Source organism: Thamnophis elegans, chromosome 1 (assembly GCF_009769535.1).
Source record: "Thamnophis elegans isolate rThaEle1 chromosome 1, rThaEle1.pri, whole genome shotgun sequence".
NCBI classification, from domain to species: Eukaryota; Metazoa; Chordata; class Lepidosauria; order Squamata; family Colubridae; genus Thamnophis; species Thamnophis elegans.
The window spans coordinates 21,304,940-21,318,522 of record NC_045541.1 but is presented as its reverse complement, the minus strand read 5'-3'; the positions used below and the strand labels follow the sequence as shown (position 1 = coordinate 21,318,522).

The following is a 13,583-nucleotide window of genomic DNA, read 5'->3' as shown; positions in this document are numbered from 1 at the left end:
GCTTGGGGCCATATAGATTTTTGTAGGGATATGTTTCCAAAGCCATGCATGGCATTATAGAAACTGGTTCTGCAGGCTCCCACTATACAACATTGTTGTATTGATGGGATCTGGAATACCTGTCAGATCTAATAGTATAGGCAGACAACTGAAGAATAGTGATCCTGTAAACATCCAAGTCACAAATCTCAAAAGGCCTTATGGAAGTCCATTAGCACCTTGAATTGCATCTGGAAGCCAAATGGCAACCACTAAAATTGCAGAGTTGAGACCTTACATAGATGAACAGAAGTGCCTTCAAGAAGTGCCTTCATAGTAACTTGCACTATCATATTCTGGACCAAATGAAACTTTGAATGGTTTTCCACATAGAACACATTACTGTAGTGCAAGAGGTGATTAGGGGATGAGTGACATTAAGGGCCTTATAATCCAGGAAAAGATACAACTGGTACATACAATGATATTAAGCTCCTTCTAACCACCTGTTTTCTTTATCTTTGTGAATTTAAAATGGCATATTCTATGGCACCTTTTTGAGTATCTCTCACTCTACACTTCTCACACAAACAACTATTTTTGACACAATAACTTCTAGTGTCATCAGCATTAAAGAAGGATGAAGGAATACTTTAAAATGAGCTGAATTATATTTTATTCTCCAACTTCTAACTATTAAAACAAGCTTTCTGCCTCATAGTTTAACATTGTTGGAAAATGTTAACACTTACTTCTTTAATTTTGCTCTTAGATCACCTTCAATAACTTCTTTCTTCCGTTCCTCAACCTGGAGGTTGACGACACTTTCAATTTCACCATGCTCATTAAAAGCCACACATCTATACTGCCCAGAATCAGTTTTCATTGCATCCTTGATTTCCAGCTTGGCCTCATCTCCTTTCTGCTGGATTGTAATGCGGCCTCCTTGATTGAGTTGCCTCCACTTTCCTTTCATCCATTTCACATTGGGCATCGGATCACCACCAACTTTAGCAGTAAAGGTTGCTAAGCTCTCTGTTTGAAAAAAAGACACAGAGGGAAGAAAACGTCAACTGTAGGTTGAAGGAAGGAAATAGTCACCAGATATGGGGAGGAAAATATTTAGAAGCTGGGCTCACTTTCGATTATAGTGATACTTTGAGGTTCAGAGACAAAGTAAAGCCTTCCGTCAGTAGGTGCTTTCTTAGCAACTGGTGCAGCTGAGGGTTTTTCTGGAAGGCAAAGCAAAGGAAGGATGTTGGAGAACCGAAAATAACAATGTTCAAATAAAGTAATACATAGAGATCTCCCACCAAATTTGAATTCTATAATACCTAAATAATTTATTATCTATCACTGATGTAATATTGGGGTGGCCATGGCCAGTATGGGCTGCAAGTTTGACACCCCTGCTCTAGAAAGAGTGCATAGAAGAGCAACAAAGATGATTACAGGATTGGAGGCTAAGAGACATAAAGAACAGTTGCTGGAATTGGGTATGTCTGGTTTGATGAAAAGAAGGACTAGGGGTGACATGATAGCAGTGTTCCAATATCTCAGGGGCAAAGAAGAGAGAGTCAAGCTATTATTTAAAGCATCTGAGGGCAGGACAAGAAGCAATGGTTGGAAACTAATCAAGGAGAGAAGTAACCTAGGACTAAGAAGAAATTTCCTGATAGTTAGAACAATTAACCAGTTGAAAAACTCCAACACTGCAAGTTTTTAAGAAGAGATTGGACAACCATTTGTCTGAAATGGTATAGGGTCTCCTGCCTGGGCAGGGGGTTGGACTAGAAGACCTCCAAGGCCCCTTCTAACTCTAATCTGTTTTGTTCTGTTCTATTCTGTTCTATATATTTTCTCATGCCTTTAATATTTTTCTATTTTTATGTAATTTTCTGTGTTTTGCATAATGTTGCTTATCTCAAAAGTGAGTGTCATGATAGGCATGTAAGCCAGGAAGAAGTAAAACAGCACTGACTAAAATTACTGCAAATACAGGGTATGTATTAGAACAGTTTTCTTTGATTTAATTACACTCAAACCACTGTAAATTAAGTGTTCCTATTATTAAATGCTACTATTAAGGCAGGTCATTTATTTCATGTATGCTGCAGTGCATTACATGCCTGACAAAATAATTCACCTTGGCATGTTTATGAAGTCTTGGTAGTAGTTCCTAGGGCTTTGAATTGTTGTTTTCTCTCTAAATATTAAATTTAACTGTACCTTTCACTGCCACTTTTGACTTAGAAGAATCACTTCCAGCTGCGTTTGAGGCTTTGCACACATATTCCGCAGAATCAGTTTTAGTAACTGCTTGGATCTCTAAGAGAGCTGTTCCATTTGCAAAGCTGAAGCGGCATTTGTCAGAGGATCTGAGCTCTCTCCCAGCTTTGAGCCACTGGATCTTAATGGGCTGTGATCCAACTACATGGCAAGCAAGTTGCAGGATCTTGCCTTCATCTATTGTCACTGGTTTAAGAGGTCGATCAAATACCGGAGGCTTTTTAGGTTCTGAAATGTGATAACATTACAAAAGCAAGAGGAGGAAAGTAGTTAGATTACCATTCATCTTATTTTATCCACTATCTTTTATGCTAAATGTAACATGAATATTGTCAAGATGAAGGTTATTTTAAATGTGGAAAAAAATTGTAGATGCATGAATCCTTCTAGCTGGATCATAGATGGGAGACAGTGAAATGAATTTACATTTTATTGGCATACCATCAGGGGTGGGTTCCTGCCAGTTCTAACCTCTTCTATAGAAGAGGTTCCACAAATCTACCATGCCATTTAGAACTGGTTCCAGCTCCCTCCTGCCACCCGTCCGCACCACGCTTGCCCCGCCTGCCAGTCACTGATTGGCTGGCTCACCAATCGCCCTGTCCACCTCTAAGAGTCCTGTCTAAACCTTAAAGTCTTAAAGCTGTCAAGTTTGTACACCCCTGGGGTTTTTTTTTCTAAAGGGTTAGGGGTGCAAGGGTCTTGTAACTTGATAGCTTTAAGACTTGTGTGCTTCAAATGCCAGAGTTTCTGAGCCAACATTTTGGTTGCTAAGCAAGAGCATTGTTAAGTGAGTTTCACCATATTTTGCAAGTTGGCCATGCCCACCCAGTCACATGACTGCCAAGCCACTCCCACTCAGTATATATATTTTTACAACCCCCGGTATGCCCAAATATGGGAGGAAGATCACTACTTCCATTCTCTGTCCTTCAGCAACAGTAAAAATATTGGGTTTCTGCCTGGATGGTCTCTTGTGACGAGCCGAAGGACAGAGAATGGAAGTAGTGATCTTCCTCCCATATTTGGGCATACTGGGGGTTGTAAAATCTAATATAGATGATATAGATACAGATACAGATACAGATACAGATACAGATACAGATACAGATACAGATACATATACATATACATATACATATACATATACATATACATATACATATACATATACATATACATATACATATACATATACATATACATATACATATACATATACATATATATATATATATATATATATATATATATATATATATAATAAGTATCTTAACTGGACCCCTTGAAATACATTTTCCTCTATTTGTGACTAAAATTTCTAAGTTGAGAGTGAAAAATAATACAAGGATTATTTTTCACTAAAAATGTGTTGCCAAATGTGAGTATGAGTAACAACATTTTTTAAAAAAAAATGAAGAAAGGTCATTTTTGCAGAGCCCCATCAATCAATTATAAAATAATTTGTGCGCACCCTTCAAATAGTCTCATGACTGAACATTTTAAGAACTGAAATTGAAATAATTCAGCAGTCCAGCACAATTTTCTGTCATCTTATTGTGCTGCAACCTGGTATAAAACTATATACAGTATGTAGAATTGTTTTTTGTTATCAAATACATCAGAATTAATGTTCTGATCATTTGGGCCCATGGGTAAACAGTAGTAGCTCATAAAATAAATATTGTACAGTAGGCCTCTAGGAAAGGAACTAACCTTTAATAACAACAGAGGAAGTACACAGCGTGCTCCCAGCTTCATTGGATACTTTACAGGTATATAAGCCTGCATCAACTGGTCCTGCATTTTTAATGAGCAGCAGAATAGTATTGTTCTCAAAAGCTAGTTCACAGTTAGGGCTTCCATAGATTTCCTGGTTATTTTTGTACCAAGTAACCGCCAGAGGCTGAGTACCAGAAACGCGGCCCTCAAGTTTAAAACTGTTTCCTTCCGTTTCTTCTACTGTTTCAGATAACTTCTTGGTGAATGTAGGTGGATTCTGCCGCTCTGTCAGAAAGGAAGATAATAGGAAAATAAACTAGTGAGAAAGACGTATTCAGGCAAATGTTTTAAAATTCCATCGATTGTCTTGGGTTATCCTCAAAAGGGTATTTAGATTTGCCACTTTTGTGTGTCTAATCAATCAATAATATTTATTCGGTCAGTGACTAGCAAAATTTAAAAGACAAAATGAAAAAAAAAACCAGATCAAAGCAAATAAATAAACTAATGTGCTAACAGCTAGCAAAATAAAAATTCCTCTTTTATGTGGCTAAGGAAAAAAGTGAGATTCATACATTTAAATCAAATATACAGTAAAATATATCTTCATAAATTAAAATATTACCAAGAAAGCACAGGTTTCAATCCAACTGAATTCCAAAATATTTTTGGTAGAAATGGAAAGAACATCTTATTTCTTTGGTTTTATTTTTTCTCTCTCACAAACTCCTCATGCATATGTTCAAAACAGAGATACTAATTCTAGAACTTCTCTATGAAGTGGCATACAGTCATGGGAAGGGAATTTCTGATTTCTGTGGCTTCCAATTCTAGTTGTAGGATCATTAGCATTGTATCTCACATCATTACAAATGATACCCCAGGTCTCATTAGTTTTCTGGCAGGTACCAAAAGTATGCAAATGAAAGTTCTTTAGATAGAAACCTACACACAATGGAATCTAAATTTTATCTTACTGGTGAAAATTTCCAGTACCTTTAATATTAAGTTGAGCTGTGCAAGATTCTTTTCCAACTTCATTACTAGCATGACATGAATATTTTCCAGAATCTCCTTTGTCAACTTTCAGAATTGTCAAATGAGCTATATTTTCTGTATAACTGATCTGATGCTTTCCTCCAGTTCGCAATTCACGGTTATCCTTTGACCAAGTAATCTTAATAGGGCGTGTTCCAGAAACACGACACTCAAAATCAGCACTGTCGCCAACAACGGCATCAACATGAGTAATCGGGGTGTCAAAGAAGGGTGGCATTTTCCCCTCTAAAATAGGAAGAAGTACAAGTAAATTGTTAATTCAGCACATTTAAAAATGTATATCAAATATAAACTTAAAGCAGGTTAATGAACTGAGCTAATAACTGAGACTTGACATGCCATAAAAGTATCAAAGGAGAGATATGTATTTTTGTCAAACCTGTAAGGATGAGTTTGGCACTACAAGAAGCGGTTCCAATGGCATTGGAGGCTGTGCAAGTATATTGTCCACCAAGACTCATATCAGTTTGTGAAATCTGTAGAACGGCGACTTTATTTAAATACGATATTTGCACGTTGTAGCCGTCTCTTATTTGTGCACCATCTTTATACCAGGTTACTTCCATTGGTTCAGAACCATTAATGCCACAATCCAATGTAATCGGTAAACCAACAGTTTCATGAATGTCCCTTAGTTTTCGTGAAAATGAAGGAGGAAGTTTACGATCTGCAAGAAAACAAATATTGTGCAGAGTTACTGTCTCTGAATGGTTTGGATTTGAATTTGAGCATTATCAAAGGAAATAGAGAGTTTCCCTTGATGTATTCCAGTTTTGGCTTGGACAGTTATTATGGGTGGATTTCTGAATTGATCAGAGGATTCAACTTGATGGACTAAATAGTTCTTTCCAACTCTAGGAGTCTAGGGTCTATCAATGTGAGATACATATAGCAATAGCAAAAGCACTTAGACCAGTGGGTCTCAACCTTCCTAATCTCTAATTAAGAACCTTCCTTCTTAATACAGTTCCTCATGTTGTGGTGACCCCCAACCATAAAATTATTTTATGTTTTTGATATTTTTTTGAAAATATGAGTTTTCTGATGGTCTTAGGTGACCCCTGTGAAAGGGTTGTTCGATCCCCCAAAGGGGTCCTGACCCACAGGTTGAGAACCATTGACCTAGACTTATATACCCCTTTATAAGTGCTTTTACAGCCCTCTCTAAGTGGTTTCAGCATATTGCTCCCAACAATCTGGATCCTCTAACTATAGCATAAGACAAGCTGCAGTGGTAATATATAGACTATATAAATTAATATCCTTAACAAAGGTATAATTAGACATGCTTAAACTAAACAGGATAAAATCAAACTCTAGCAACTTATCTGAAGTTTCAGTGAATTGTGGACATTGCCTTTTCTGACAACTTTAAACACGTATGATAGTAGATGACATAAAAGAAGGGAGACTTATTTTAATGACTTTGTGAATAAAGAGATTCTCTTGAGAAGCTACAGCCAATAGATGTTAACAAAGTGTATCAACTTACTTACATTGGACACATAAATTTTCCATTGGGAAAGAACAGCTGAAACAGACATATTTTTCCTGTCTCGTGCCTTTCAACAGACTAATAAATAGTATTTCCCAAGTTTTGAAAAGCTGGTGGTTACTACTTACCTTGAACAGATAGCAGTGCTGAAGAGGCAGCTTCCCCAACACTGTTTTCAGCCTTGCAGATATACTCCCCGCTATCATTGCTCTCCACTGGCTGAATACTAAAGTGGCCACTTGGTTTTTATAGTGCATTTTAGAAGTACTGGTGGGTCTTAGTTTTGTGTCTCCTTTGTACCATGACACATTGATTTCTGGTGTCCCAGCAATTTGACACTGTAATGATGCAGAATCTCCAACGGTCACTTGTACAGGCTCTAGATTTTGGACAAAGTATGGTGGTTCTATAGAACAAAAGCATAGAGTACAAAGTGAGTTTGTTTCCCACAAAATAATCAATAGTTCTGTTAAATATTCTTTGATACAAGCTACATACGTAAGATTGAAGCAGCTGCCTGAGAGTTATCTTGGCCTGATTCGTTCTCTATGTGGCAAGAATACAGGCCAGCATCTTCTAGTCTGCTGTTAGGGATCTCCAGTATAGCAGATGTTTCTGTAGTGGTAATACTGCATTTCTCTGAATGAGTTAAATTTATACCATTTTTCCTCCAAGACACTTTAATAGGAGGGGTACCAGTATAGGAGCATTCTAAAAGTAATTGCTTTCCTTCTCAACATGGAAGTCATTCAGTTTTTTCACAAATTTTGCTGGTTCTGTAAAAAAAAAAAAAAGCACAAGATGGGAAATTTAAAGTGGTTTAAAAATGATGGTTGCCTTTCTGTTTAACCCAGAAGACAGAATAATTACAAACCTTTTACAAAGAGATGAGTTGTACAAGAGATTTTGCCAGCTTCATTACTGACAATGCAAGTGTAGTCTCCACTTTGGACAGAGTGAACATCAAACAGCTCCAGTTCAGCAACCGATTCTTCTTGAGATATATTGCATCTATGTCCTGGAACCAATTCAACACTTCCCCTAAACCATTTGACCTCAAGAGGGAGGGTTCCTTTAATGAGACTTGTGAATGTTACATTTGCCCCAGATAAAACTTGCAAAGGTTCGGGTTTCTTCACAAAAGATGGAGGTTCTAGATATACATTAAAAAAAAATAACATTAATGCCAAATGTGCAGATTAAAGAACATAAAAGCAAACAAGATTTTTAAACAATTATTTTCTTTTAATACATATCTTAATATCAAATTTTTACCTCTAACTATGAAATATGCTTCACATTCGTCAGTTCCAGCTTCATTGGTTGCTATACAAGTGTAATTTCCAATATCAGACTCTTGAAGAGCGTTCACTTTTAAAGAACATGTGTTATCTGTAAGGGTTGCCTGATATTTTTCTCCAGTGGTGATCTCCTCACCATCACGGAACCAAAAAACAGAGATCGGAGGGGATCCAATGACTTTGCATTCAAGTACGCTGGATGAGCCCAAGAGACCATGTGTTTCTTTCAATGATTTTGTGAACGAAGGTGGTATAATGCGATCTGTGAGCACAAAATAAAAATTAAATTACAATAAGCAAGGAGGGGTAAGAGGGGGCAAATGACAAAAGCAATATTCTGCCCAGGCAATGCAAGCTTTGCCTTCTTTATACATGCATTTTGATGTTCTAATCAGGTATAAAAAGTGTGACACTGACAGTGTAAGGCTGCTTGCAACATTTTGAGGAAAGCAGCAGATCCTACGGACATCTCAGATGATAATAATAGGGCTATTACTCAATTTTCTGAGTAACAAATTTGTCCTTTCGTAGTTTAGTGGGGTATGTTTTTGGCATATTATATTTAAGACAGTACTGAGTGCAAACATGCTCTTTCCCTTTAAAAAAGATGTCCCCCAACTGTGTAAACAGTACTACATACCAGTGGTAAAATTCATTTTTTTTACTATCGATTCTGCGGGTGTGGCTTGGTGTGCGTCATGTGCGTGGTATGCGTGGCTTGGTGGGTGTGGCAGGGGAATACTGCAAAATCTCCATTCCCACCCCACTCTGGGGCCAGCCAGAGGTGGCATTTGCTGGTTCTCTGAACTACTCAAAATTTCCACTACCGGTTCTCCTAACTACTCAAAATTTGCTCTACCGGTTCTCCGATCTACTCAAAATTTCCGCTACTGGTTCTCTGAACTACTCAAAATTCCCGCTACCACTTCTCCAAAATCTGTCAGAACTTGCTGGATTTCACCCCTGCTACATACTATTAAAAGCAAAACATAACTTGTGAATGGGTATCTAGGAATATTCATTGCTATAACTGATCCTCTGTCAGATATTCCACAATAAGTTCATTTCTAAAGTATTTAGGAATGGTACATGGAACATCAGAAGTTAACATATGCAAAACCTGATATGAAAATGCAGAGGAAATACAGAATTGTATTCCCCATGCTAATTCACTAACCTGAAACATGTACAGAAGCTGTACAACGGCTTTGACCAACGCTGTTTTTCACCTCAAATGTATATTCTCCACTATCCTGTAAACTTGCATTCAGAATCTTAAGCACAGATACTTTATTGAAGAAGGTGATTTTGTATTTCTGGTCAGAAGTGAGCTCATATCCATTCTTGAACCATTGAGTAGAAAGCTCAGGTGTTCCAGAAACAGTGCACTCTAAGGCACAAGAATCTCCTGTGGTGACTGTCATTGGTTCTGGTTTCTCTACAATAGTTGCTGGCTCTGGAATGAGATGCAAATCATTGTCACATTAGTGAGCAAGATTATGTAACACATGGCAGTATACTTTGTTTTTATGGTTTAAATCTACTAACCAAGAACTGATAAGTTAGCAAAACATTCCTGACTTCCAGCATCATTTTTAATTTGACAGATGTATTTTCCCATGTCGGTTGGCTCTGCATGCACAACTTGAAGGATTGCCACTTTATCTGTGTATGACATCCAGAGGTTGTCACTTTCGTGGATAATTTCTCCTTTGTCTTTCAACCAAAGAACAGAAATGGGCTCAGAGCCTTCAACAGTGGCTTGTAATTCTGCTGGCTCCCCAACGATTGCACTGATATCGTGAAGTTTCTTTGCAAACCTTGGGGGCTCTGAAGGCAGAAGAAGAAAATGTGTAAATGCGAAGTAAGAGGAAAAAAAGACGTGAAAAAAAAAAGAGTGAGATAACAAGAAGTCATGTACAAACCTTTCAGCATCACAGAACAAATGCAAGCATCGCTCCCCACATCGTTGACGGCTTTGCAGTGATATTCACCAGTGTCTGCAGCATCAGTGTTCAGAATATGTAGGCTAGCAAAGTAATCCTCAGACAAAATCTTGTACTTCTTGCTAGTTCGGATTTCTCTTTTATCCTTATACCATGAAATTTGGAAGGGTGGTGTGCCTTGAAGCACACATTCAAGATGAACATCAACTCCTTTCAATGATTCCATTGGTTGGGGTGTCTTGCGGAAAACTGGAGGAGCTGTAAAAAACAGAGATTAAAATTTCCATTAAATGTGGAGAATGGATATTAATAAGCACCAAGAAGGTAACGTTACAGTGAGATGGGAGATTGCATGTATTTGAGATAAAATTTTCCATGCCCAGTTAAACTGATTGGCTTTGGTCTTTAATGGAAAAAAAATAACCCTGACCATTTCCCCCATAAATCAGGGGTGTCAAACTCGATTTCATTGAGGGCCGCAATGAAATTGCTTTTGTGTTTGACCGTGGGAGGCTGGGGGGCATTGCCAGGGGGCATGGCCACCTTGACATCACTCATTGAGGCTCCATTTTCATTCGCGACGGCCTCTTGCAGCCCTCTACCAGTGAAAGTGGAGCCCGGGAGGGCCGCACGTGGGATGGTCGTTTGCTGTTACCAGGCCTGCAGGCCAGATCTAAGCACCCTGCGAGACAGTTTGACAGTTTGACTGATCTAAGCACCCTGCGAGACAGCCTTGAGTTTGACACCCCTGCCATAAATGAATGAGAAACAAAGAAAGAACAGATCCTGACCTTTCACTTTTAGGGATGTGGTGCTGCTAGTTCTTCCAGCTGGGTTTTGAGCTTCACAAGCGTAGTCCCCACTGTCTTCAACAGTCAGATTGTGCAATTCAATGACAGCCACAGAATCAACAAAGACATGCTGTATTTGTCACTGGGATGAATTTGAGTTTCACCTTTGTACCATGCAACATGAATTCTGGTGATCCAGCTATCTTGCATTCATATCTAGTTGAATCATGTTCTTTTCACAACTCTGGAAGAATCTAACTTCCTAATAAATCTTGGTGGCTCTGTTGAAAAAAGGGAGGAAACATATTCACAAGGCAATGTTTAAACAACGTTATTTCCATTAAATTTGCAAAATCTCAAGTTGCCGTTGTATATCAACAGAAAAGGCCAACGTATTCCCTTTATGTTAAACTGTGCTAGACTTCTATTTCAAATGCTTCTTGCTACTTATGAAATATACATTTTAAAGCTCATTATAAGTACAATAAATGCCCAGTTTCTTTCTTGTTATTGCAGATTTTAATAGCTTAATCATACTTCTGTGGAAAATAAAGCTACCTAGAATTATGTTCACATAAAAGTAAGATACTCTATTCAGATGTTGAAGGATAACCAGCTTCTTTATCAGCTAGTATATTTTTATATTTTAAGTTTAGAAAGTCTTATAAGCATAAATACAAAACATAAGGCACCAGCTTTCTTATGAAAATTACTTCTTTCCATAAATTTACCAGCTGCTGCTTTAAAACGAGGAGCTTATCTACATTAGCATAATTCCCATTTCATATTTTTTTTAAAATAACAAAAGGCAACAAAAATGTAGCGAGGGCATATATGTATATATGTAAGTATAATATAAGTGTTATGATTTATACTTTTTTAGAAATTTACCTTTGAAGCTCAGCTGAGCGCCACAAGCATCCTTTCCAGCACTGTTGCTTGCCAAGCAGGTTATAAAGTCCAGCATCACCTTTACCTACTTTAAGAACAGTCAGTGTGGCTGTGTTTTCTATCAATGTAATCTTGTAATTATCACTAGGACGGATCTCTCGGTTATCTTTTGCCCAGGTGATTTTCATGGGCATTGAACCTGTGACATGACACTTGAAAGAACCACTTTCCCCAAGAGCAACATCAACAGGCAAAGGCTTCACGTCAAAGGAAGGTGGTATCATATGTTCTGAAAGGGGCAAAAAAAAGAGGGAAATTTTGTCACTTTTTCCTAAAAACAAATCATATTTCCTTGATGCATCACATCCGTGATCTAATTGTATCCTTTAATATGGCATTGCTAAACATGCCAAGTCTGCATTCAACAAATGACACACCTGAGAGCCGGAGCTTGGCACTGGAGGAAGCAGTTCCAAGAGCATTTTGAGCTGTGCAAGTGTACTGGCCAGAGTGAGCCACCTCTGTTTGTAAGATCTGAAGAGTTGCTACATTATTTAAGAAGGTTGCTTGAATGTTACTATCGTCCCGCAAGAGCATCCCTTCCTTATACCAAGACACCTGAAGAGGTTCAGAGCCAATGATGCGGCAATCAAAAGCAACAGGAGACCCAATCATTTCTTGTACATCTTTTAGCTTCTTTGTAAACGAGGTGGAAGTTTACGGTCTGCAAATAGAAATGGTATACTATATATGATCCTAAAACACAGTAATATTTAGGCATATCCTACTAGAGACATAATACCCCGATATAGACATCTTCTTTCTGGAGATGGTGGAATGTAGTCTGACTTCCCAGAAGGGAACAGCAGCATTCCAGAGGACCGAGAGACAGCAAAGATAGATAGTTTGATTGGGAGAAGAAGATTAAGATGGCCCCGCCCTAGAATTTCTCAGGAAATATCCTTAATGATGCAAGCAGTTGCTTTAGTTGGGAAGATTTTTGCTTATAGGTGAGGAACGATAAAGGAAGTTGCTTTGAAAGATCTCTCTTGGTTTTTTGGAGCCTGACACCCAATTTATATATGCAAGCATCTGCACTTGCACAGAGGCCAACAGAACATTCCAAGGAACAGGAATTCTGTGCATCTTTCCAACCAGATGACCTGCTCTGACTGATGCAATTGGTTCATGCTGAAATTGTGTAGGCATGGGCAGAGATGAAAAATTGCATAAATCTTCTAGTTATTTAACCTTGCTGCCTCTATGTGCATTCCAGGATAGCAGAGTAATGCAGCTTTTTTCCTGTATTTGCTATGAGTGGATATTTTTTTGTAAAATAAAAGTACATTGCACAAAAACATTTGAACCAACAGATGTAGCGAATTATCACCTTGACAGCTAGCACGGCTGTTGAAGTAGCAAGCCCGCGCTGTTCTCTATTTTGCAGACATATTCACCAATGTCAGCACTCTCCACCTGGCTGAAAGTAAGTGTCGCTATGTTGTTCTTGAAGTGCATTTTGTAAGCCTGAGTAGATCTAAGTTTGGTATCTCCTTTGTACCACGAGACTTTGATTTCTGGAGTTCCAGCTACTTGGCATCGTAAAGACAAAGGCTCTCCGATGATCACTTCCACCCTTTCCAATTCCTTAACAAAGTAAGGTGGCTCTGCAGCAGAAATTAACACCACAGTAAGTACCCAGGTTGTTAAGGTATACCATAAAATTAATAAAAGAGTATCAATATGAGTAGTTACTCAAGTCAACAACGCACCTAAGATTGATACCAAGGCATGGCATACATCCTCCCCAGCATCATTTGCAACTTCACATGTGTATTCTCCTTCATCTTGTCTGTTACTATTCAGGATTTCCAGGATGCCTGATTTTTCTGTTGTGGTTATATTACATTTTGGAGACTGTGTGAGTTTTGAGCCATTCTTCTTCCATGTCACCAAAAGTGGAGGGGTTCCACTGAATGTGCTTTCTAGAATAATGGAGTTGCCGTGCTCCACGCTGAAATCGCTCAGTTTCTTCACAAATACAGCTGGTTCTAAGAGAGTTTGCAAGAATGGGTCACGTCAAAATCTGTCACACACATATGTGAATATG

General features: G+C 38.2%; 1 protein-coding gene across 1 annotated transcript in view; it reads right to left on the bottom strand.

Moving 5' to 3' along the window:
• The window catches only part of LOC116522425 (titin-like), a 309,289-nt gene that overhangs the window by 193,585 nt on the left and 102,121 nt on the right, over positions 1–13,583 (bottom strand). The window contains 25 exon segments of the mRNA XM_032237329.1: positions 732–1,014; positions 1,119–1,211; positions 2,209–2,496; positions 3,985–4,275; positions 4,987–5,274; positions 5,429–5,716; positions 6,673–6,759; positions 6,762–6,950; positions 7,043–7,276; positions 7,279–7,320; positions 7,419–7,697; positions 7,820–8,107; positions 9,023–9,301; positions 9,394–9,675; positions 9,771–10,049; positions 10,583–10,708; positions 10,711–10,764; positions 10,767–10,803; positions 10,805–10,863; positions 11,474–11,534; positions 11,536–11,762; positions 11,911–12,180; positions 12,183–12,229; positions 12,894–13,140; positions 13,246–13,524. Coding sequence (XP_032093220.1) covers positions 732–1,014; positions 1,119–1,211; positions 2,209–2,496; positions 3,985–4,275; positions 4,987–5,274; positions 5,429–5,716; positions 6,673–6,759; positions 6,762–6,950; positions 7,043–7,276; positions 7,279–7,320; positions 7,419–7,697; positions 7,820–8,107; positions 9,023–9,301; positions 9,394–9,675; positions 9,771–10,049; positions 10,583–10,708; positions 10,711–10,764; positions 10,767–10,803; positions 10,805–10,863; positions 11,474–11,534; positions 11,536–11,762; positions 11,911–12,180; positions 12,183–12,229; positions 12,894–13,140; positions 13,246–13,524 — 4,897 coding nt within the window.